General features: G+C 45.0%; 1 protein-coding gene across 4 annotated transcripts in view; it reads right to left on the reverse strand.

Annotated features, from left to right (window-relative positions):
- STIM1 (stromal interaction molecule 1) overlaps window positions 1-26,205 on the reverse strand; it is a 172,518-nt gene that overhangs the window by 4,148 nt on the left and 142,165 nt on the right. For 2 of the 4 annotated variants that reach the window (XM_046685358.1, XM_046685359.1), the window contains exons 6-11: window positions 18,527-18,704; window positions 13,983-14,160; window positions 6,885-7,052; window positions 6,261-6,361; window positions 5,742-5,977; window positions 1,830-2,211 (exon numbers count right to left, since the gene is read on the reverse strand). In XM_046685358.1, the coding sequence (XP_046541314.1) occupies window positions 1,830-2,211; window positions 5,742-5,977; window positions 6,261-6,361; window positions 6,885-7,052; window positions 13,983-14,160; window positions 18,527-18,704 (1,243 nt within the window). Of the gene's footprint in view, window positions 1-1,829; window positions 2,212-4,427; window positions 4,521-5,741; window positions 5,978-6,260; window positions 6,362-6,884; window positions 7,053-13,982; window positions 14,161-18,526; window positions 18,705-26,205 lie in introns of all 4 variants that reach the window. The other 2 variants (XM_046685360.1, XM_046685361.1) reach the window with 2 other exon arrangements.

Raw genomic sequence — 26,205 nt, forward strand, 5'->3', positions numbered from 1 at the left:
CAATTCAGGCCAGGGGTGTCCCTCCCCAAAGGCTGGGCTGCCTTGGGCTCCCATTCCAAGCTACTAACCTTACTAGAGAGCCTGTTTGCCTTTAGAGATGATCCTCTGGTGCATGGTGTAAAAGAAAATTAAGTAGTGAACAGGCCAGGTGGATGCAGGTACCTCCCGACCCTCCCTCCCCACTGCCCTCACTTGGGCCTTGGAGCATGAGATTCACAGCATCCCCTTGTGCCCCCAGCCCAATTCAGTCCTCTCCATCTGTATTCAGAGGGGCAGTCTCCCTGCCTAGGCTTTTGGATGAAAATGAGGATGAGAATGAAGATGAGCAGCTCTGCTGAGTGATAATGCTAGTAAAGGCAGTCCCTTTGTGAGAGAAAAAGGAACAGCCCTCAAGAATAACTATCCAGACGTTCAAGGGGCAGAGCTAGAGAGACTGGTATCCAGAGAGAGGCAGGACCAAAAGAAAGCAACAGGGTAAGCAGGCTGCAGCCCAGAGGCCAGGACTGGGCCATGGTCACAACTTCAGAGATGAGAGTTCCTTCCAGAGGAGGGGGACTTTCTGAGGGTCTAAGCTTGTTCCAGGTAAGATCAAGGCTACTATCTCTGACCCTAGCCTACCATCCTGAGGTATTAGCAGGGAAAGTCCCTGCAGCTGCCAGACCAGGCCTGGGAGAAAGCCTTTCCCCAATTCTTATACTATTATTACCCTTAACTTCCTACTCAGAGAGTACTTTAATGCCTGCCCCACCTATAAACTTTTCTTGTCCAAGACCGCTAAACCTGTTTCCCTTCTATTCCCTAATTCCATGAAGGGTACCACACCTATTCAGTCACTCAAGCTAGAAACCTGGCTGTCATCCTAGACCCTTCCCTCTCCTTCACTCCTCATAGCCAGGTACCAAATTAATCCTCTCCTTTCCATCCCAAGACCTCGTTACCTCCCCTAGTGGTCTACTGCAATGACTTCCAAATTCCTGTAGTCTCTCCCTTCTTTCCTTCATACAGGCAACTAAAATGTTATTTCTAAAATGCAGATCTGACCAATTCACTTTCTTTTAGAAACTCTTGCAGTTGTCCATCTCCTAAAGGGTAATGGCCAAAGCCCCTAGCCTTTGAGAGCCCTTTATCATTTTAGCCTCATCTGCTACCCCTTCCCAGCAACACATATCCAATGTTCTAACCACAAACATATCATATTCTCTTGAACCTCCATGCCTCCGCACATGATGTTTCCTCTACCTAGAATACACTCTCCTTTTGTCTGCACACAGAGTTTTAGCACAAATGTCATCTCTTTTGTGAAGCATTCCACCCAGGTACACACTGTTAGTCACTCCCTCCTCAACACCCATAGCACTTATCAAATTGTCCCACAATTATTATGTACCTCTCCCAGACCAGACTGTAATTCTTGATGGCCGGGATTGTATCTTATCATCTATGAATCCCCATGCCCAGCAGAGCCTGGCACAGAGTAGATATCAATAAATGTTTTTGAAGGAGTAAAGGAAGTGAGGACTCCACTGAGATAATGGATGTGAAAGTGCACAGTTTAGGAAAAAGTGCTATAGGACTGTGAGGGACGGGGGTTGTTACTCATTTTTAGAGTCAGCATACCCCAAACAGAGAAGGGAAGAAAGGTCTGGGGAGTTAGGCTGACCTAAAGAAGGAGTCTCAGGGCTGGGAAAGGGCAGGACAAGGAGAAGAGGCCCCATTGCACACCCCCCCCCCCGACAGATGCCCACATAGCAGCCAGCAGGCAGAGGCCAAGGAAAGGTGGCAGAAAGGGAAGGAAGGGAAGAAAGAAAGAGAAGAGATACAGCTGATACCCCAAGCTCTCTGAATGCCCTGGCATCACAGCGGTGCTGTCAGAAGGGGGTGGGTCAGGGTAGGGCTCCATCTGGAGGAAATAGGAAGTGCTGTGGTGGTAATAAACAGGGTGGACATGAACGGTGGTGATGGAGGTAGTGGAGGTGGTGGTGGTGGTGGTGGTGGTGGTAGAGGAGCAGGAAGAAGCAGCAGAGGCAGATGGAGAGCTGATCTCGTGGCCTTCAGAACTGAAAGACTGTCCAGATGAAAGGCTGCGCATTCGCCGCAGAGATACCCGGCTTGTCAAGAAGTGGCCAGCCTCGCCCTCTACCAACCTCTGAGATCCTAGGCCAAGTTGTGTCTCCGTCAGGCGCTGCCGGACACTGCTCTGCAGGCTGGGGGCTGCAAGGAGAGTGAAGAAAGTGTGAGGGAGGGGTAGCCTATTTGGGGCTGGCAGGCAAGCAGGTTTGCCCATGGATAAATGCTTGCTGGAGACCACTCTGGGCCTTTGGTGCCCAATCTGGAGAATGGGGCACCTCCTCCCAAGAACCTCCCACCAAGGGTCCTAAAAGCAAGCGGAAATGGAAGATAAGGTGGCCAGGTCAGTTTTAGTGGCAATTCCAATAGAAGGAGACCTAGGGCCAACATTACTATAAAGGGAGATGGCAAGGCGTTAATGGGAGACCACAAGCAGGACAGGGGAGGATAGGAGTTGGAGGCAAGGTCCGGGAGAGCACTAAGAACCAGCCTTTTTAGAAAGTAAACCTCAGGAAATAAGTCACAATTTAGACAAAGATTTTTACACAAACATGTTCATCACATCACTATTAATAATTGTATGAAAGTAAACATAAAGGTGGAACAATGGGAAAATGATAATACATCTAATTGCTGGAAGACTATACAGCTATTAAAAATTCTGCGTATGAAAAGATTTTAAAAACGTAGAAAAATGTCTATTAAAATGCTCAGGGAAAACAAAAGGATATAAAATTATATATAAAAGAAATACCTTGAGCTATGGAACACAAAAGACTAGAGTTTGAAACTAGACCTTGGGCGGCCCAGTGGAGCAGCAGTTAAGTTTGCACATCCCGCTTTGGTGGCCCAGGGTTCACCAGTTCGGATCCCAGATGTGGACCTATGCACTGCTTGGCAAGCCATGCTGTGGTAGGCATCCCACATATAAAGTAGAGGAAGATGGGCGTGGATGTTAGCTCAGGGCCGGTCTTCCTCAGCAAACACAAGGAGGATTGGCAGCAGATGTTAGCTCAGGACTAATCTTCCTCAAAAGTAAAAAAATTAAAAAAAAATTTAAGGGGCTGGCCCCGTGGCCGAGTGGTTAAGTTCGCGCGCTCTGCTGCAGGCAGCCCACTGTTTCGTTGGTTCGAATCCTGGGTGCGGACATGGCACTGCTCATCAAACCACGCTGAGGCAGCGTCCCACATGCCACAACTAGAAGGACCCACAACAAAGAATATACAACTATGTACTGGGGGGCTTTGGGGAGAAAAAGGAAAAAAAAAATCTTTAAAAAAAAATAATAAAAATAAAAAAAAAAAAAACAGAAACTAGGCCTTTCCACTTCTAGCTGTGACTTTGAGCAACTTACTTCCCTATTTTAATTCCTAATTTATAAAATTCTGCAGAGTTGTTGTGAGGCTTCAAGATAATGTATTTAAAGTACCTGACACAGTTCGTGGCACTCAATAAATGGTAGTGGTTATCGTTACCCTGATGACATAAAAAATTATTTAAAATTTCACAGATAAAAGACTGAAAGAAAATGTGCTCAAATATTATGTTCATATTTACTCTCTTACTTTCCAAATTCCCTCTGATGAGCATGTAAACAACAAAGAACCAGCTCTTGGATCAATGTTGCAAATCAGGCTCTTCGAAGACGATGGCCACCATGCCCAGTGCAGGGCTATGGGGGCACCTAGTAATTTAGGAATGTGCTAGAGCATCCCCCTTGGGCTCAATCCCAGCTCCAGCTGAACACAGAATTTACACCTTTGTTTTTTCTTTTCTACCCTGGCAGATGGGCCTCCTTGCCTTCTCCCTAAAGATGGGAGAAAGGGCCAGGTTACAAGCAGGGCAGAAGCCTTGGATGAGCCACCAGGGAGAGAGCACAGTTCCACGGTGATGGAGAGCTGGGGAGGCAGGGCCTCTATGGCTGGTGGCTTGCAAGGCATGAGAAGGAGGCGGAAGAGGAAGTATGGAATAGAGCGGGGGAAAGGGAGAAAGAAAGGGAAAACAGAGAGGAAAAGGGAGAGACACGAAAAAGAGAAAAGAGGGGGAGGATCTTTCCTTCCCTCTTTCCATCCCAGCCCAGCTGGAAAGAAGGGCCACCAGGACATCTATCTAGCTGGGCTGAAAGGAGAAGCGTAAGCCTTCCATCACCATGGGTGTTCTCTCTCCAGGTCTCAGCTGAGCAGGCTGATCCTTCTCACCCCCGAACCCCTCCCTGCAATTAGTAGGGACAGTGCTGAGGGAACAGAGGGAGCAGGCAGGGGAGTGAGGCAGGCAGGATAAGGGGCCCGTGGGGTGGGGCAGGAGTGTTGGTTTAGTCCCCAAAGTTGGAAAAATAAAAGCCCCAAAGGGGCTCCTCAAACCCGGGTATTTCCAGAGGGACTGATCATCCGAGCCGGCGGATGTTGAGCAGAGAGAGCGGTCACTGAACCTACGCCCCATCAACCAGGCAGCATCTAGGGTCCAACGGCCAGGCCAAAATGAGAAGAGAATCTGATTTACAGGGGGCTTCAGCCTGCACATCGATGGGATAAGGGAAGGGCCAGGGGCAAGAGGTGGGTGGGTCAAAGCTAATGAAGGTCCCTCCCAAGCCAGAGAACATAGGAGCCTTTAGATGAGTACGTCAGGATCAAGCTCTGCCTGCTAGTGATCCTAACCTTGTTGGGCCTTTGACTAAAGCCCTGACAAGATATCAGACCAGGGAGACAAACAGCTAGGCCAGAGATAAAATATCATTGAGGAAATTTACAAATAAATACTGTCTGGAGCTAAAATCCAGCTTGATTAAAGAATCTGGCTTTCTGAAAGTGAGCCCTAACCCAGCCCCAGCTTTCTGCCATCCCTTCTGCACTCATGGGATATGGGCCCAGGACAACAGCTTTTCCATAAAGGTCTGTTCTATTTATCTAAAAGAGTCTCTGATCCAAAGAAAAATTCAACTGGGCCAATAAGGGATAAGTGCCTTCATTCACTGAAGACTTCCCAAAGAGTGCTGTCTCTTTTGACTTTGCTCTACTCAGCTCTCATCACTTGGGGTGGGGGCGGGGGGGAGTGCGTGCAGGAAGACCCAAGACAGAAAGTAGGGAGGTCCAAGAGTTCAGATGGAAAGCCAGACATGTTTGTGGAGGAAATTCCTCGCGCAGGAGATTCCTCCTGCACAAGAATGTCTTTCTGGCTTGGAGGATTTAGGGCTATAACATTGTAAGGGACTATTGCTTCCTGGGGCCTCACACAAAAAGGCAGAAAGGGACATCATTCCATTCATCTACTTTAACAATCAGGAATAAAGAATAAAAATGAAAACAAATAAAAGCAATAGTCAAAATGAATGCCATTTTTCTATAACGAACCACTCAAAGAGATTATTTTTATAAAGGTAGATGAAGGGGGGAAAAAAGAAGAATAAAGGGATTAAAAGAACACCAAGAGTAAAGGAGACACACTTGACACAATAGACCCAGAGGGGCAGACAGAGCAAACAGCAAGGAAAAACCACTGAAAGGACAACTAGAAAGGAAGAGCCTGACGCAAAATGCGCTTTATTAACCAAGGTCATGAGTTGAACTATCTTCCTTGGTATCTGCCCCACATGCTGTTCAAGTACAGCTGAGGCCGACGATTTCTTAACCTGTGCATCAAAGGCTCCTTCCTTCATCCTCACCCAGGAGGTCACCTACACTGCATGGACAAGGGTGACACAATCTCCTCATCCATGTCATCCACGTCGTCAGTCATGATGAAGTGGGCAGGGTTGGGGCGCGTACTGCCCATCCAGCTGGGGTCTATGTTGAGGGCAGCCACCAGTGAGTGAATGCCAGGGTTATTGACAATCTGGAAGCCACAGAGGATCTCAATCTGTTGCCAGCGGTGCAGGCGCTCCCGCAGTGCTGCTGTCACCTCACTCAGAGCTTGCCTGAAGACAGAGGAAAGAAAATTGCAGGCATGGGCTGGATGTGAGCCTGAATAGGAATAAGACCTCTTCTCAGAGGAACAAGTTGGGGGGGATATGTGTAAATAACAAACACAATTTAATCATAAAGTTAAGAGCAAGGTGGGAGCTCAATAAAGGCTGGGTCAGGAGACCAGACTGTCCCTCTACCAGTGAAGAAGTAGAACTGGGGTTGGAGGCCCTGTACACCCTCAAATCCTGAGGATGGGATGGACATTGCCAGACGTAGGCAACAGGTGCTACTTACTTAGCTGTTAGGATTTTGTGATCCACATCATCCAGGGAAGAGCTGTGGGCCACGTGGAAGGTGCCAAAGAGTGTGTTTCTCTTCTTTTTTATCTTCTCAGCCTGCAAAGATGAGGCCCTCAGCTTAAAAACAGCAGGGAGTAGAGGTTGGAAAAATGAGAAATGCCTTTCTGTGGCTAGGTCCCCCTCCTCCTAGCACAGCTTTGGCTGCACAAGAAAAAGGAAGAGAAGGGAAAGAGAAAAGGAAGGCAAAAGGAAAGAAAAGAGTAGAGGAAAAAAAATAGAGGCATCAAGAGAAGCAAAGGGATCCCATGGGAGTACCCTAGCCCTGGGAGGATTCTGTCCCCATGGCAGCCTGGGGCTGGCAGAGCCTTCCCTCTACCTGCCTCCACTTGCTACATCTTGCCAGGAGGGCAGGTGGGAGCACCCCCATACCTCATTCCCTCCTCTAGAAGCTTGAGGGCATTATCAGGAGCTGTATACTAGGAAAAGAAACAGAACCCAGCACCAGGACATCTCTTAGTCCACCAGGAGGGAGAGGGTGGGGCAGAAAAGAGGAAGAGGAGTAGGTGAAAGGGAAGGAGGTGAGGAGGAGAGAAGACTGCAGCAGGAGGGGAGGTCTCACCCCCTCCTTGGCCACCAGCAGCTGCTTCTCGGCATTTTGCTTCTTGATGTTGTAGTATTGCACCTCCACCTCATGTGTCAGCTGCAGCCACTTCTGAAGGGCCTCTGGAGCATACCATGAGCTGTGTGATTCCAGCTCCTTCTCTGCCTTCCTCAAGGCCTCCCGAACCTGTGCAACCAAGAGGATATAAGTTCATTTACTACAACCATAAGGCTCTCCAATGCCTGTGTATGATACTTCAGAATTCAGAGTTCTTGTCTGCTATCTCATGTGAGCTTTACAACTCTCCCAAGAGGGAGAAAGGGCAAGGATTATTCTCTTTTATATAGTAGGAAGCAAGCTCAGAGAAGGAAAATAACCTACTCAAGGTCACATAATCAGTAGCATCAACCAGAACTCATATTGAGACTTTTTTGTTGCCAGGCTAGAGCACTCTTTCCCCACACATCCACACAAGATGCCTCTCCTGGTCATGCAGCCAATGTCAACAGTCTTCCCTGCTCTCTTAAGGCATAGGTAAGCTCAGTGAAACATCTTTCTTAGAGTTGGGGTCCATGCTTGAAACTCAAGACATCAAAATGTGGCAGAAAAAGCACTTGACTGGGGAATCTAAAATCTGGTTCTGGTTCCTAGTCTGTCACTCAACTGGCTGTGTGACCCTGTGCTTCCTATAGCAGATCTCAAATCAGTGTGAGGAAGGACTTTCCCCATGCAAACCCAAACCATAAGTGAAGGGGTGATCTCAGGAGAGAGTGAGCTCTCCATCAGGGAGGTATGTGAAGAGCTCATGTCAGAGAGACCTTAAAAATGATTACTATTCCAGAAGGCGATTGGCCTGAATGCTCTCTGAAGTCTCCTCTAGCCCAGAGGCTTGGTCCACTATCTCCTGTTGAGCAGGGCAGGGAGGCTTTGAAGGGCACTCCTTACAAAGTGAGAAGACAACAAGCATGCCAACACTAACGCAGGCACTGCCAACAGAGATCAAGACATGAAAGGACCAACGTGTAAGCAGAAAAGTCCTCACTGACTTCTCAGCAAGGAGCATACAGTGAAGCAGACAGTCACAAAGCACTCAAGTATGAAAGGTCTAAAAGTACATCAGACCCAGTACATCTCACCCAGGCTACCAGTAGAAGTGATGCCCTAACTTCCCCATCTGACCTTTGGCTGGTCAGAATCCCAGAGCGGTCTCATTATGCCCAACTTCATCTAGTGAGGCAAGCATCTCATAGCAGGCCTGAGGTCCTCTCCACAGCCTACAGTGGACCGGGAGGGCCTTATCTAAGGACAGAACACCTTTATTCCTTTGAAAGCTAACGAGAAGACCAATCTTCATTTGGTTTTTGTTCCTTAAAAAGGAAACTATAAACTGGCCCACTCCTGGTTTTGTAGATTTACAGTGAAGAACAGATACTTTAGAATCTAATACACTAAGTCTGAAAATGTATGATCAAGTGCTATATTAAAAGCAGGTAAGGGAATGGGATAAGCTGAGAAGGGGAGAATGGAGAGAGAAAAGAAAAAAAAGAGCACATAGAGGGAAGTGTGATAGTCGGGGAGGTGGGAAGAGGCTGGCCTAACAGGCTCGAAAACTGGTTGTTTAATGAGAGAAACAAGGACAAAATGGGGAACGGGGTAGATGGGACGCAAAAAGACAGAGACAGGCACATCTTGTCACACACAAATAATAAATGCCTGAAGGAGAAGAAGACAATAGCTAGAAGCTGGGACAAGTCAAAGTTCACTGATCCTATTCTTTTATTCTATGGTGTGGTTCTCAACCTTGTCAGACACTAGAATCATCTGGAAACTTCCAAAATACTAATATCAAGGCCCTCACCCAGAGATTCTGATTTCACTGATCTGGGGTCAAAAAGCATCAAAGCATCAAAAAGTTTTTAAGGCTCTCCAAGTGATTCTAATATGTAGCAAAGTTAATAACCACTGATCTGTGTGCTTGAAAGTGTTATCGCCTGACTTCCACTTCCCCATAAGATACAGTAGGTCATGGCAGAAGAACTATTCTGATCCAACACAACATCCAGAAAAAGCTGTATAAGTTATAAAAATTGTGAAAATTTTCAAAAACATCAGAGAGTTGTAGAAACAATAAAGACTAGGTCTGCAGTTCTCAAAATGTGATCCGGGGATCCTCCAACAACCCCAAAACCCTTTGAGAGCATCTATGAGGTCAAACTATTTCCACTATAATACTAAGACATTATTTATCTTTTTAACTCCCTTTCTCTGACAACTGAACTGTGGAGTTCTCCAGAGGTGACATGATGAGTGATATCACAACAGACTGAGTACAGTCACTAACATAAGAATCTCGCAGTGTACTAAGCCGGACATTAAAAATATGTGCAAAATTATTAAAAAAAAAAACCACTCTTCTCATTAAATTATTTTTATTTTGGAAAATGTAGTCATTTTTCATAAAAACACATTTTTGGGGTTAACATGTAAGGAATTTAATATACTTATTTTATTTATTTATTTATTTATTTATTTAAGATTTTATTTTTCCTTTTTCTCACAAAGTCCCCTGGTACAGAGTTGTGTATTTTTAGTTGTGGGTCCTTCTAGTTGTGGCATGTGGGACGCCGCCTCAGCATGGCCTGATGAGCGGGGCCATGTCCATGTCCAGGATTCGAACTGGCAAAACCCTGGGCCGCTGAAGCGGAGCACGCGAACTTAACCACTCGGCCATGGGGCCGGCCCCTAATATACTTATTTTAAATAAATTAATAAATATTTCTAAATTTTTCTCAGTTTTAATTTCTAATAGGGTAAATAGCAACATATTGCCCCCATAAAAATGTTCTTTGAGGTCCTAAAAATTTTTAATAGTAAAAGGGTCTTGAGACCAAAAAGTTTGAGAACCACTGGACTAGATGAATGAAAAACCCAGAGAGGGAAAAGCTTTTCTAAGGTGAGCTGATAATTGTCATCCATTTTCTTCCCTGGAGGCATTTGATGACTCTAGATGAGGGCTGAGAATTGGGCCTGGCCCAGGCAGGAGGACTCCACTGGGGCACAGAGAAACCAATCTAGCTTTCGTTGGTATAACAGACTGGAAATTGAGGGGTCCCCAACATACATCCAGTTTTTGTTTTTGTTTTTGTTTTTGTTTCTGAGGAAGATCAGCCCTAAGCTAACATCTGTGCCCATCTTCCTCTACTCTATATGTGGGATGCCTACCACAGCATGGCATGCCAAGTAGTGCCATGTCCGCACCTGGGATCCAAACCGGCGAACCCCAGGCCGCCGAAGCAAAACGTGTGCACTTAACCGCTGCACCACCGGGTCAGCCCCACATCCAGTTTTCTTTTTTGGGCATTTACTGAGCCCTGGGGCTGTGCAGGAAAATAGGTAGCTAGGCCAAAGAGTGGAATAAAATCTCCCATAATTTCATAATGCTTAGGAGATAAGATATTGAAAGAAGAAGGGGACCTCTGTAGTTGTAAAACTACAACCCAGTTCCAACATAGCTCAGTCTCTGTTCGGCTTGAGGTGACCAGCTCCTCGCCTTACATACCTAACAGAAGAAAGGGGGAACCCTATATCTGATGGAAGATAAACTCATCTGGAGCCTCTATTATTTTTTATACACACTGTCTAGCATTAAACAAAAATAAATTACTAGACATGAGAAGAGACATGAAAATATAACCGATAATCAAGAGGAAAAATAAGCAGTCCCATCAATGATCCAGATGTTAGAGTTACTAGACAAGGACTTTAAAATAACTCTGATTGAAATGTTAAGGAAAATACAGGAAAAGATGGACACAATAGATGAAAACATGGAAGTTTTAGACAGAAAATTAGAACCTATGAAAGAGTAAAACGGGCATTCCAGAACTGAAAAAACACATTATCTGAGAGTAGGATTCCACTGAACAAGTTAAACAGCGCAACAATCACAGCAGAATATAGGATTGGGGAAATCAAAGACAGATCAATAGAAAATAACCAAACCAAAGCACAGAGAGAAAAAAAGGACAGAATAAAGCGTAAGAGATGCATGGGATACAGTTAAAAGGTCTAACATAAATATTGGATAGCCAGAAAGAGAGGGGAGAATAGAGCAGAAGCAATATGTGACACTAAAGAGAATGAATCTTCTGCAGTCGTTAGACAAAATGCTCTATATGTGTAAATGAGGTCAAATTGATTAATTATTTTTAAATTTTTTATATCCTTACTGATGTTTTTGGCTGCTTATTATTGAGAGAGCTGTGTTAAAATTTCTAACTTTCATTATAAATTTATCTAGTATCCATTTAGCCTTTTCAACTTTTGCTTTATCCTTTTTTTTTTTTTTGAGGAAGATTAGCCACCATGCCAGCCCCATGCTTTATACATTTTTAACCTATATCATTAGGTATATCAAAATTAAGAGTTGTTATATATTACTGTTGAATTCACACATTTATCATTATGAAATGTCCATTTTTGTCTCTAATAATTCTACTTGCTCTAAGTCTACTTTGATATTAATATAGCTACCCCTGCTTTATTTTGCTTAGGGTTTGTGTCATACATCTTCTCTCATCCTTTTACTTTTAACCTTTTTGTATCCTTATATTTAAAGTGTGTTTCTTGTAAACAACATATAGTTGGGTTTTGTTTTTCTATCCAGTCCAACACTCTTTGCCTTTCAATTGTATTGTTTAGTCTGTCTACATAAACCAAGTCTCAACACATTTGAAAGGAATGAAACCATACAGTATATGTTCTCTGACCACAGTAAAATTAAACTAGAAATCAATGAGAGGGATGCCGGCCCTGTGGCGCAGCAGTTAAGTTCGCACGTTCCACTTTGGTAGCCCGGGGTTCGCCAGTTCGGATCCCGGGTGCGGACATGGCACTGCTTGGCAAGCCATGCTGTGGTAGGCATCCCACACAGAAAGTAGAGGAAGATGGGCACGGATGTTAGCTCAGGGCCAGTCTTCCTCAGCAAAAAGAGGAGGATTGGCGGCAGATGTTAGCTCAGGGCTAATCTTCCTCAAAAAAAAAAAAAAAACAGAAGAAGAAGAAATCAATGAGAAAAATAACTGGAAAAGTCCCCAAGTGTTTGAAAATCAAGCAAAACACTTCTAAATAACCACGGGCCAAAAAAGAAACAGTAATAGAATTAGAAAATCTTTTGAACTAAATGATAATGAAAATATGAAATATCAAAACTTAATAAATATAGCTAAGGCAGTACAAAGATGGAAATTTATAGCTCTAAAGGCATATATTAGAAAGGATTAAAGGTTTAAAATCAATAACTTAATCTTCCACCTCAAGGAGATAGAAAAATAAGTACAAGTTAAAATTTTTTTTAAAAAGTGCAGGACTTCTACACTGAAAACTACAAAACATCGCTGAGAGAAATTTAAAAGACCCAAATAGGTGACAGGATAAACAATGCTCATGGATTGGAAGAATAATTTGGTTAAAATGTCAATTTTTCTCCACATTAATCTATAGATTCACTGAAAAACAATAAAAATCCTAGCAAGGCTTTTTTGCAGGGAGGGGGCAGCAGAATGACAAGCTAATGGAAAGGCAAAGAACCCAGAACAGGCAAGGCCATCTTGAAGAAGAATAAAGCTGGAGAACTTAACACTACCAGATATCAAGACTAATTATAAGACAATGTGCTGTAAGGATAGACAACAGACTACAGAACAGAACAGAGTATCTACCTGGGGAAAAAAGAACCCTGACCTTCTACTTCATATCATACGCAAAGATTAACTTGAAATAAACCATATCCCTAAATGTGGAAAGTAAAACAATAAAGCTCCTAGAAGAAAATTTAGGAAAATATCTTGGGGGTAGGATAAGATGTCTTAAACTGGACACAAAAAACACCATTTTTTTAAAAAAATAAAAAATTGATTAAATTGGACTTGATTAAAATCAAGAACTCTGTTCATTAAAAGACAACATTAAGACAGTAAAAAAGCAAGCCACAGGCTGGGAGAAAATATTTGCAATATGTATGCACATATATTGAGAAAAAGACTTACTTCCAGAATATATAAATAACCCTTACAAATCAATTAAGAAAAAGACAGACACCCCAATTTTAAAAATGAGAAGAGATTCCCAAATGAAAAGGTCAATAAATTTATGAAAAGATGTACAATATTATTAGTCATTAGGAAAATGAAAATTAAAATCAGAATGAGATACAACTACATCCCTACCAGAATGTGTAAAATTAAAACGCCTACAAATACCAAGGTTGTAGCTCAACTAGAACTCTCACACATTGCAGATGGTAGTACAGATTGGTATAACCATTTTGGAAAACTGTTTGGAAGTTTGTAAGAAAGCTAAATATACAAATGCCTTATTATCTATCCCACAGAAATAAGTGCTTATGCCCATCAAGAGACACGTGCAAGAAGGTTCACAGGTGTTATTCCTAAAAGGCAAAAAAAACTGCAAACAAACCCAAACATCTATCAACAGGAGAATGGATAAATAATTTATAGTATACAATGGGTTACTACTCAGCAATGGAGATAAACCAACTCTCACTACATGCAATAACATGGATGACTCTCACAGACATAATGTTGAGTGAAAGAAACAAAATAAAAAAGAACACGTACTGTATAAGACCATTTACAGAAAGTTAAAATCAGGTGAAACTAATCTGGTTTAGAGATTATGATTACAGTTACCTTTTGGATGGAAAATTGACAGGGGCGGGGGAGGCAAAATTGAGCCTTCTGGGTGCTTAAAAGGTTCTATTACTTGATCTGGATGGTGGTTACCCAGTACTTGCATGTGTAAAAGCTTGCCAGCTGTATACTTATGATTTGCACACTTTACTCTATGTAAATACCTCAGTAAAAAAGGAAAAACTATTATCATCTGTTATTTGCTCTTCTTTGAAAATCACAGTGACCATTTTTTGCAATTTTTCCACTACTCTTATTTACTGGTAAGAGTCAAGTGACTCTTGGAGATATTTTTTGAGCCATATTTCAAAGTCCTCACACATGAAACTTTCCAGACAGACCTTTGGCCCCTGCCCTTTAACCCACTCCTGCTTCAGGGTGTCAAGGAATTTGCAGACTCTCCTACCTGCTCCAACTCCTCCTCAGCGTATTTTTGGCGGCTCCGCTCATTCTCGGTACCCTCCCGCAGCTCCTTCAGCCGCTGGGCTTCCTGCTTGGCAAGGTTGATCTCATCACGCAGCTTCTTCTCCAGATGTACCTTCTCCACTTCCACTGTGCGGTGCTCCTCCTGGGCCTTGTGCAACCTGCGGGGCAATGCAGGGAGCTGGAGGAGGCCAGGCAATGGGGGCCAGCCAAGACACCATGAGTCATGGCATCAAAGAGGAAAATGAAGGCTCCAGCACTCAGCACATATTCTCTCTACTCTGCTGACTATGTGGTTCTGAGTTAGTTCAGGGTCAACAGAAACCATAGCTGTTACCATAATTCTTACTTTGGCCATCATTTTGCTACCAGTAATCAGGGATGTGAAGCTAGGTTTCTGTGTATCTGAATCCTTCCTCTAAGGTGTCTCACATACTAAAATCACAACTGCTAGTTTACAAGGTATGTCACATTTGTCCTCTCTGCAGATAATGATACATTGCATCAATATCAGCATAGGACAGGTGTGATTATGAAAGTTTAGAGAGGGGAAGTAACAGTAGGTACACCTAAGACTAGAATTCCAATCTGTATGACTTCAAATGCCATAGTTATTTCCCTGATACCAGGGTATCTGGAAGGTTTGATAAATGTAGACTACCCTGCAAGCTAGACCAAAGATCCAGAGAAAGGCTGATGGCTGAGATATGACTGGGGTGCCAGGGGGTATGGGTGGGGGTGAGATTTAAGGAAGATGAGAAAGGAACTATTGAGCTGTACTTCTTGGATTCCTGAGTACCTGCTCCCAGAAGCACAGAAAAATGAAATTCATGCCAAAAGGGTTGAGCAAGACTTGGGAGAGTCCCTTGCTGCCTCCGGGCCTGAGTCCCTTTCCTAAGTATCTTCCATGGTAGGTAAGATCTCAAGGGCTTCAGTTATAATGAAAATATACCCTGTACCTACCCAAACATTCCTTCTGTTCACTGACAAAAGCTTCCATCTAGCCAAGCAAGCCTCCTTCCTTCCTCCCTTCTTTCCTCCACATATCTATGTTAATCCATTCATTCATTCATTCATCCATTTATTCACCAGGTACTTTCAGGTGTCTACTAAATGCAAAGGCCTGTGCTAAGTCCTAGATGTATGGAGATGAATGAGAAAACTGTCTCTGCCACTGAGGAGCTCGTGGTCTAGTCTGACATAGACAAGTAAACAGATAACTGCACACAGTGTGATAAGTTCCATAACAGAGAGATATACAAGGTGTTGGATGAGACCTAAGGATGGAGTGATCAGCTCTGCCTGAAAGGAGTCAGGGAAGGTGAGGCCTGGGCTAGATCCAGAAGAAACAGTAAGAGTGTGCTAATCCCTCTGGAAGAGGGAAAGGACTTAGCCACTGTCAGGTCTTCCTACCTTAGTAGGACCCCCAAGTTACCAGGGGACCAGGAAGGGAAAAGGAAGATGAAGAAGACAAGCAATATATGGCTTAGATTTGAGATACAGAAGAGAAAGGGTAGGCTACAGAAAAGAAGCGCCCACAGAGAAAAGCACTGACAACTGAGTTAATTAAGTAGCTGAAATAGAAGAGGCAGAAACAGGATGCAACCTCTGAAAAGTCCCAAGTCCAGATCTGTCCTTGGCTGCAGCCTCAGAAGATGTGGCAGGATGAGCAAGGAGTGAAGAGGGAAAAATGTCTAGGCTGTAAGCTCCCTGCTGACAAATCATAGTCTTCTGCCCACTTTGTCCCTGGAAAGGGAGTTGAACCTCCTTAAGGTACACACCAGGTGGCGCCACATGCATAGCTAAAAACAAATCAGAGGCGCCATTTCCTGCCCCCATCTCCGTCCCTTGCTGATTACCCTCCTTTCTAGTATTCTTCCATGACCCAACAGCATGAAATTACACCATTAGGGATTCAATTCTTCAATGAAATATTATCCTCTCTGAAAACAGCCTCTTTAGAAAAGCCTACGGTATATAGGGAGCTCCTTTAAAGTAGAATCAAAACTCACCCACTTTTATAGTCCTAACAGGATCTAGTAGAGATGAAGATCAATAACTACTGTTCGGTGCAGAAATGAGCAAATATATGTACAATGAAGCCTGGCCCCACTCCATCTCCTCTACAGAAGACTGAGCATCTTGAAGACAGCAATCAATTAGTCTCACAAGTAAGAAAATTAGTCAGCCTGACTGCAAGCCCTGGCTCTAAGTCCTGTGTGACTATGGACAAGTCTGTTCCCTGTACGAGGCCTATTCATTTTTAAATGTGAATCAAAATTCCTGCCTGCCTCAAAGAATTACCTTGAAACCCAAAGAAATCCTGACTGGAATGTGCATGTAAGCATTACATTTATTCACCCAAAACATTAGGAACTATAAAAAAGCTCTATGGTGGCTGGCAGTGAGGCCTGTTAAAGTAAGGAGGGACAAGGGGGCACGCAGGCTCTGAACACTGTCAGAGGAGGATATGTGTGTGTGCACTTGCGTAAGCCTGTCTCTGGGTATGTGCGTGCATTTGTTTCTCTAAGTGCCACAGTGGTCATTTAGCTCTGCACGCCTTGGGAAGCAGGGATAGCTGGGAGCTTAGTTTTATCCCCAAACTTGGAATGTCTCCTGCCCAGATTCTTTGCCTTTGGAACGAAAACAGTACATGTTTTTCAAACAAATGAAGCATGAGCACTGCTCAGACAGCAGCATCTAGCCCCCAGTTGGCAAAGGGCCCAGGAACAAGGGGCCCAGCAAAGTAGCCAGCTATCGGCTCAGAGATGAAACTTCTCTTGCCCACTAGAAGCCCAGCCCATGGAAACGAATCTGATAAAGCTGCCTTTCCTGAGGCAGCACCCTGTCGGTTTTAAAAATTCCTAGCTCGCCACTTACTGATGTGTGACCCCAACCAAAGCACTCACTCTCTCTGAGCCTTCATTTCTTCAACTCTAACATAGGAAGAATAGTACCTACCTAATAGGGTTGTGGTGATTAAAAACAACACTGCATTTAAGTACTGAACAATATCTAGCTCATAAGAAATGTTTTCCCCATCCCTCCAAACAAAGTAGTATCTATCATTAAAAAATAACAGAAAAGAGCCAGACTTCATTTCCTTTTAAATAGATTCCTGAAAAGACTTCCCAACTGGAGTCCCTGGGCTGTCAGAATAATTTTCTAAAAGACAGTCCTGAAGTAGGCCTCTCCTCTTCTCAAAAACGAAACAAAGAAAAAACCAAATACCTGTACTGACTCTACGGCCTTCTGCATGTTACTAGACTTCTCCATGTGAGTCTTAAGGAACTAGGAATCTGGCCCCACTCTATACATTCAAACTTAACTACCAGGACCTCGCTACTCATCTTTCAAGGCCACCTCCTCAGAGTCCACATCCACTCATCTCCTGCTTCTGTGACCCTCTAGTCCTCAGAGTTCTCATCCCATCAGCTGGCACCGCGGCACTGAACTGAGTGTGTGCTCACTGCTCCTTCTAATGTGTGAGCTGTGCAGCCCCAGGAGCGGTGAATCCCTTACAGTTCCCAGCACAGACCTGGTTCCTAGATGTCAGGAAGTACTTAGATCAACTGACTGATTGACTGCCTGGCACCTTCTTTTCACTGCTAGATTTTCTACAATAATTTTTAAGCCATGCTTTATCTAAACAGAATCCCAGACTATCAGAGCTGGAAGGCCTTTAGCTCATCCCCTTCATTTTGCTGATGAGGAAATAAGTCCTAGAAGGGAAAGGGATTTACCCAAAGTCATATAACAAGTAAGTACTTATGAGATTTAGATTCCATACAAGAAAGAACTAACGGAATTAAGAAGACAGATTTGTGAGTTTTCTTTTAAACAGTGAAGAACAGCTAATTATGTCTGTTTCTAAAGGAAGGGAAGCTATCCAGAGGTAGGAGGAAGGACAGAATGTAGGATGTAGGATGACCGCTAATGAGCCATCCAACTGGGAAAGCTCAAGATAAGCTACACTTGGGGGCCAGCCCAGTGGTGCAGCAGTTAAGTGCACACATTCCGCTTTGGTGGCCCTGGGTTTGCCAGTTCGGATCCCGGGTGCGGACGTGGTACCACTTGTCAAGCCATGCTGTGGTAGGTGTCCCACATATAAAGTAGAGGAAGATGGGCACGGATGTTAGCTCAGGGCCAGTCTTCCTCAGCAAAAGGAGGAGGATTGGCAGCAGATGTTAGCTCAGGGCTAATCTTCTTCTAAATAAATTAATTAATTAATTAAAATTAAAATTAAAAAAAGTTTAAAAATTTTAAAAAAAGATAAGCTACACTTGTCTCCCTTTGAAGCTCAGAGGGAGAAAAGATAGAAATAAGCTTCTGTCCTGGGGAGGAATACTTGCCCATGCAACTGGAATGGCAGGAACCTAGGTTCCCAATGCAGTTTTGGAAGGATGACCGTGCTGGTCAGCCACGTCAGCATGGTCTCTGAAGCTAAATGGCCCACATCCCAGGTGGAAACAAGAGGGTCCCAAGAGCTGGCTGCACCAGGGCTGTGGGGAAGGGGCAGGGCCTTACCTTTCCTGAAGGTCATGCAGACTCTGCTCAGCTCGGTGTAACCCCTCCAAATCCTTCATCATCTTCTTCATGTGCTCCTTGGAGTAACGGTTCTGGATATAGGCAAACCAGCAGCCGCCCACACCAATAACGATAGACACCACCAGCATGAAGTCCTTGAGGTGATTATGGCGGGTCACTGCCAGAGAGGAAGGGCATGGTGACTCAGGTTGCCCACTGCACACTTAGCCTTGCAGACTCCACTGCATCCCCTCCACCATGAAGCCTTCCCACTCAGAGGAATAAGTTTCTCTTCTTAGACACACACTTGCCACATACTTATAGTGTTACTTATAGTAAGTTCTGTGCGTATTTCTCTGCTAAGTCAAGGCCTAGTTTGGAAAAGATGAGAGGCCTTAGAGCAATACAGGGAGCTTATTAAATCATGCTTCCCTAATGTGCAGTGGGGAGAACCAGGACCTTCTCAAGAGATCCCAGCCATCTCTGGACTGCGAGAAGCCCATGGGCCCAGATGCAGTGGCTTCCGTCCTCCAGGGTAAGCCAAGCTAGGGAGCTAGAGTAGGTAGTAGGGGATGGCTGTAAATGGGATAAAGCAGTGTCGCTAGAGCTTCAGGTCTGGCAGTGGGACTGAGGTTACTGCAGGAGCTGGGTCTCCTGGACTGGTAGGCTATGCTAGGTTCAAGGTACAAAGCCCAGATCAGGTAAAGGTCTGCAAGTCTCATGTATGGAGGGCATTTCTAGGCTGTGGCTCAATCCAGAGACCAGGTAGAACAGGAGTAGCATCAAGAGATTGGTATATATGAGACATTACACATGCAGGAATAGAGGGGCAGATCCACCTCCAGAGAATGCCTGGTAGCAATTTGGTGAAGTGCCCCAGTCGCCAGCTGGGGTTCAAAGCAATGCTCAGTCTCCAGAGCAAAACTGAAAAGCTAAACAAGGAACACCACCACAAGATATGAGCAAAAGCCATGTCCTAAGAACTGAGTCAACCAGAAGAGGGCCACTCCTGGAGCCTGACATTATTCCTAGTATACCAGATCTGGGTGCTGAGCCACAGCACAGGAGACCTGAGCGAGGAGAAGAGGGCTGCCACTGTAGCCTCTGCCTGGCTTTATTAAACTTGGGCTCTCAGAGGAGCCCCAGATGTGGGAGTCAGGGAAGGAAGAAAAGAGCGAATGACCGCCTGTGCTCAGAAGGTTACCCTCAGCTTGGGGAGCAGGAGGCAAGACTGATAGGATTCCAGTGCCTAATAAGGACAAGGGGCTGATGGAAATCCAAAAGGACCCAGGTGGAGCCACCAAGTTGAGGCAGAGTCTAGACAGCAGGAAAAGACACAAGAAGCTGAGGCCCAGTTTGACAAGAAGGGTTATATGCATAGCTTCTTATCGAAAGGCTGAGCAGCAGGACATGGGGATGGTGTGGGATCAAAGACAGATTAGCAAGTTCTCTTTCCATCTAAGGGAGAGGAGTTACTAGGTCTGGGATGGTAGCCACGTCCTTTACACATTTATGCCAGACTCTCATAGAGAAAACTGAGGGTCCTTTAGCGGCCATCCTCCAGCATCCAGGTAGGCCTACACTTCCAGCCGCCTTCAAGTCCTCACTCTCCTATCCTTCAGGTGCCAAGAAGAGAGATCTCTGTAGCATAGGGAGCTGCCTTTCTTTCTGGAATACACCTGCCTCTAACACAGCCTCTACCAGAGGCTGGGGTACTCTTTCTCTCTCCTGTTTGTTAAGGACTTTTAATCTTGGCTTCCCAGGGTTTCTCAATTCCAACATCCCCTTTATATTCCTACCAAAAGTCAAACAAGACTCTAGTTCAAACAAGACTCCATGCAACCAGCACTCTCCCCCTTATCTCCAACACTTCAAAGTTCTTAAGGTGGGCATGCAGATAGAGCATCTATCTGTTCTATTCAGTCCCTTATTCTACCTTGTCCAGATGGATTTGTAACAAGACTCTACTTTTTTTCTAACTTCATATTCTCATCCAAGTCATGAATAAAAATACTGAGTGACCAGGGCCAAGGATAGGATCTAATAGTCACCCCTTCCTCTAAGGTAATACTGTCCTACCTATCAGTACCCTCTGGATCTCTTCAACCAGTTTTGATTCCACTTAAATATATAAGCATCCCCTCATACATCCCTCTGCCTTGTCAAATGCATAGCTGAAGTTCAGATATATTGCCTACCACATCCCATGAGCTACCAAGCTTGGTGGGGAGAAAGTGAGTCTAATCTGGATGATTTACTCTGTGGCCCCTAGTGATTATCATTGTCTATATGCTAGTTCTCAGCACAGCACAGACCAGCACACAGGAGGCACTCAATAAATATTTGTGAGGTTGAATCTTTACTGGTAAACCTCAAGTAAGATATGTCCCTCTCCTTAATCCACATAAGAAAGGAAGGGAAATAGAGAAAATATACTATATATCAGGCATTTATATTCATTATCTCTAATTCTCACAACTACTCTATAAGGTAGGTATTAGTATTCCCATTCTATAGACCAGAAAACCGAGGCTTCCTAGCGACACTGACTTGCCAGAGTTCATAAAAAGTGACAGAGCTGGGATTCAAATCCAGATGTGCCTGACTGCATGGTCTTTCTGCTACAGCCCACCTTCTTACTACAGCTTTCACATTCATGCAGCAGGCATTGTTTCTGCTTTGTTGCAAACTTCTCTCACCATGGAGATGCCTATGTCTCCTGATCTAGCCTGAATGCGACTCTAAGAATTCAGCGGCCTAAGTTTTCCTCCCAGGCAACATCCTGGGAGCTGACTGTGGCACTGCCATCAGGACAGTGAAGACCCAAAGGTCAAAAGGCCAGGCCTTTAAGGTTAAACATAAGGCCTCATATAAAGAAATTCTTGTTCCATCAAAGGAAGTATCCTGCACTGAGTATCAGGAAGTTTGGATTCTATGCCCCAGTTTGTTAAGAAATTGTCTTCCCCCATCTGGATCTCAGCATCCTCAGCTGTAGAATGCGTTATCACAGAATTACTAAAGAGATCAAATGTGTAGTTGTAGATGAAAGTGCTTTGAAGTGTTTTGGAAATATTCAGACGGACATATCCAGTAGGTAATGAAGCATGTAGATGTAGAGTTGGAGGAAGAGGCAGAAGCTGGAGAAGTAGAGGTGAGAATTGTCACGTCCCTTCAGTGGAGCTCTGGCTGAACCCCACAGTCCTAAGGGAATCCGTGATGGTTAATTTTATGTGTTAACTTGACTGGGCAAAGGGATGCTCAAACAGTTGGTAAAACATTATTTCTGGGTATGTCTGTGAGGTTGTCTTCATAAGAGATTGGTATTTGAACCAGTAGACTGAGTAAAGAAGATCATCTTCATTAATGTGAGTGGGCATCACCCAAACATCCTCAGGCCACTGAGGGCCAGAACAGAACCAAAAGGCAGAGGAAGGGCGGATTTGCTCTCTAAGCTTAAGTTGAGGCACCCATCTTCTCCTGCTCTCTCACATCAGTGCTCCTTGTTCTTGGGTCTTCAAACTCAGACAGGGACTTACACCATTGACCCTCTGATTCTCTGGCCTTTGGACTCAGAATGAACTACACCACCAGCTTTCCTGGTTCTCTGGCTTGCAGATGGCATATCATGGGACTTCTTGGCCTCCCTCATCATGTGAGTCAATTCCTATAATAAATCTCCTCATACACACACACACACACACACACACACACACACACACACACACACACATCTCCTTTTGGTTCTGTTTCTCTGGAGAACCCTGAATAATACAGAATCTGTAAACCACTGTATCAGAAAAAGAGAGGAAAACAGGGAAACCAAGAGTCTACTCTAGGGGCTGGCCCGGTGGTACAGTGGTTAAGTTAGCACACTCCGCTTCAGCGGCCCAGGGTTCACGGGTTCAGGTCCTGGGTGCAGACATACACTAGTCATCAAGCCATGCTATGGTGGCGAACTATATACAAAAAATAGAGCAAGATTGGCACAGATGTTAGCTCAGCACCAATCTTCCTCAAGCAAAAAAAGAGGAGGATTGGCAACAGATGTTAGCCCGGGGCCAATCTTTCTCACAAAAAAAATTAAAAGTTTACTCTATGCCTTACTAATGATGTATTTCTTCCCATCATAAGCCCATTCCCACTCTTTTTTTTTCTTAGAACATGTCGTTATTTTACTGATTTGTGCCATACAATCTAAGAAAAACAAGTCAGTTTGCTCCACCAAAGCAGTACCACCCAAGACCTTGCACCCCAAGAGCATCCCCACCCGAAATAAACACACAATGGAAACAAAAACCAAGTCATGTTATGTAAACTCAGCTTCGAAACAAATTTCTTATCCTTGCCCACTCCCATTATTGCCTGCCCTAACTGCCTGCTCCCCAAATTCTGAGACTGGGAAATACTTTTCCAGGAAGCCAGTAAAGAAAAGCTGGGCCATATCCCCTTACTGCCCCTACTGGGGAGGGGGCTGGAGAACTCTGTATTTGGTTTTGGTTTTGGTTTTTCCTATCTACCTTTATACCTGGATAGGGGAGGAAGAGAAGGAAGGGAAGTTGGTAAAAGAAAGGTGCCTAGTTTCTAACAGAAGCTGTGCCCACATTGGGGAGCACGCTGCCCTTCCTATGGCCCCTGCTCACATGCGCCCAGGGACACACAGCACTGCCTCCCCAGCAAGGCGGGCACCACTCTTCAGGGGTGATCAGACATGCCAGCTCCAGGGGTTGCAGAGTCGCGTCTGGTCAGGGGTGCTCTCTATTCCCATTCTTCAATTCCTAGCATCTTCCAGGCTCATTACAGTCCATAGAGATCCTTCCATTCCTCCTCCCCTGATCTAGGATTCCCTGGTCAATCCACTCTTTGGACAGGTAAACATGGGTTATCTGTTGCTATATCTCAGGGACTGCCTTGTGTGTTTTTCGGCTTTCATGCCAGTCACTTTCTGGTAGTCTGTGAGTTCCTCAGGGCCAGGGCATAAGACTGATTTATCTCTGTAACCCCAAACTTAGTATACGGCCTGACCAGAGCAGGTACTCAGCAAAGGTGGAAAGGAGAGAAAAAAGGAAGAACGAAGGGAGATTTTAGCCAGAAAGGATATAAAGAGCATGTGGAAGGCAAACACCAGCTTCTGGGGACAAGAAGAGTACAGCCAGCTATCTTGCACAGCGCCTGCACAAGCTCAGCTCTCAGAATCCACCTTGCACTCAGTGAACACAGCTAGGGCAGAGAGACCATGGAGGTTTCATGAGAGCAGATGTGGCTGGCTAGGTGAACAGAGATAACCCAGAGAAGCTGGCTAGGACCTGGGGAGCCAGAGGGTGGCAGAATTCCCAGCCTGAGTATTGCACACAGATTTTAGCAAAACGAGGTCAATGCAATCAGGCCTGAGGCAAGGGAGGAGGGTATAAACAAAAGAGATGCTGACATGTTAACAGAGTCAGGGATAATGGAGAGAATTCACGGTACCAGTTAGCACTGAGAAAGTGAGCCTCTAATCATTATCACTTTCTGGAATCCCCTCTCCCAGGCTATTCTCTCCAGCCTCTTTAATGCCCACAATACCCTCCCCCTGGCAGATACAGATATTCAACCGTTACTGCCAAAATATGTGCTAGGAATTTCTTTTGTTATTTACATAGCCTTCTGTGCTGAGGTGTCTGTTTAACCTGTAAGAGCCATTCCTGGGCCCTCCTCCCTTCTGGTTATAGCCCAGAAAGTGCTTTAGCTGCCTCAGCTTTCCACAGACACTCCACAGGGAGCAGTTCTCCCCACAACCAAGCTGGGCCAGATTCTTCTCCCATCTCCCCGCAGTCCAGTCCTGTAGCTCTGGAGAAGCCAACCCTCCTTCTGTATAACTTCTAGCATACATTTCCTGGCACCTACTCCTCACTGGGCCTTATGCTAACTGCTGATGACAGATAAACAAAGCTGTTTCTACCCTAAAGAGTTCCCAGTTTAAAGGGTAACAGACAGGGAAACAGACTGTTATAAAGAAAGCAGGTACAAAGGGCTGTGTATTCCCAGAGGAGAGTAAGAGGAAAGGGTTCAGCATGCCTGGGAAGAGGCTAGACAGGCATTCTGGAGAAGGTGTGAGGGGAGAGGTGGAACATAAAAGAAAGGAGAAAGAGGGTAAGGATAGAGCTGACAGAGATCACAGCAAGCTTTGCCAGACAGGCAGCCACTCCTGCTTCCCAGGGATTTTTCTCCATTATCCGAGCCACTGAAGAAGGAAGACAGGAGTAGTCTTGTCTTTTCCTCTCCACAACTCCCCCCAACCCCAGCAATTACTCTGCAGGCCTCTCTCTGCACCCTTCTCAGTACTTCTGCTGAAAGCACAAAGGGCACCCCAGCCCTAGCCCAGGACTAACCACGGCAGGCATACACTCGAATAGAAGCCACTTTTATTTAGGGGAAATTGGGGCAGAGAGAACCTTAGGAGTGTGCCCAAGGTCACAAAGCTACTGAGGGACAGAACCTGTTTGCTTGATTTCAACGCTGGAACTCTTTAATCTTGTTTCCTCTAGCAGAAGTAGAGGGTGGGATAATATAGCAGAAAAAAGCACTGAGATAGAAGGTACAGACCCAGGTTTGAGTCATGGCTCAGCCACTTAAAAGCTGAATGACCTCTAAAAACTCACCTCATCTCTCGGAGCCTCAATTTCTTTGAGAAATTATGTGCAGAGGAGAAAAATCTCCCTCAATGAATGATCTGCTGCTGTAGTGAGACATCAGCTTAGGCCTCAAGCTAAACTCTGCCTTTGGGCCTTCGTCTCTCAGAGCATACCCAACACCTGACTACTGGCACTGTTAGGAGAGCCCCAGATGGGCCTGCAAGGCTAGAGGCAACTCTACAGGTGGAAAGGACTGTAAAGGGCCATGTGCTACTCTGTGGCCACATGGGGAGGGCTGAGAAGTCTTCGACTGTCAGAAAATGGACCCTGAGGTGGCCCTGCGCTGAGCCAGTCTGATCCCTCTTCCCTCTTCCCAAGCTCTGAGGCTGCTGTGGGCAGATGGATCCAGCTCACTCAGCAGACACTCCTGGCTACTGCAAACAAACCTTTGATTTGAGGTTTCTCAAGCATCAGACCAATGGCAGGATTTTCATTAAGGCTGGGCAAGGTAGCCACAGCTGGCAGCTGTAACTAGCCCAGCTTCTCTGGGGTGTTTATCTGCTACATGGCTTATAAGGCCTGAGAACGACAGCCTTAAGAACTCATTCTGGGTGCAGAACACGGGTCAGAACCAGCACAGGCCATCACTCTAAGTCCTGCTTGGATGTTGGGCAGGGAACAGCACTGAGCTAGAGATACTAGTCCATGCTCAGATGGGGAAATAGAGCCTAGAGGGACACAGATTAAGGGATTCCTTGCAGGCACCCACCAGGCACAGCCCCACTCTTGCAAAAGTCTCCTGGCAAAGAGCTTCCTAGTATTTTCCTCAGATTCCAGCTGGCAATTTTCAAAATTTTTCTTTAACAAGCATCAGTAGGAAAGTATAAAAACAATATTTACCATCAGGACAGCTGTTGGATTCCAAAATCTTAGCTCCCAGGAGTACACCCAGCTCCATCTGAGTCTTTGAATGAGAAAGCCAGCAGGAGCCTTAATAACCAAAGCCCATTTTACAGATGAGAAAACCTAAACCTAGGCAGGAGAATTGAATTGCCAAAGGTCACGTGA

This window comes from Equus quagga, chromosome 14 (assembly GCF_021613505.1).
Source record: "Equus quagga isolate Etosha38 chromosome 14, UCLA_HA_Equagga_1.0, whole genome shotgun sequence".
In the NCBI taxonomy this organism is placed as follows: domain Eukaryota; kingdom Metazoa; phylum Chordata; class Mammalia; order Perissodactyla; family Equidae; genus Equus; species Equus quagga.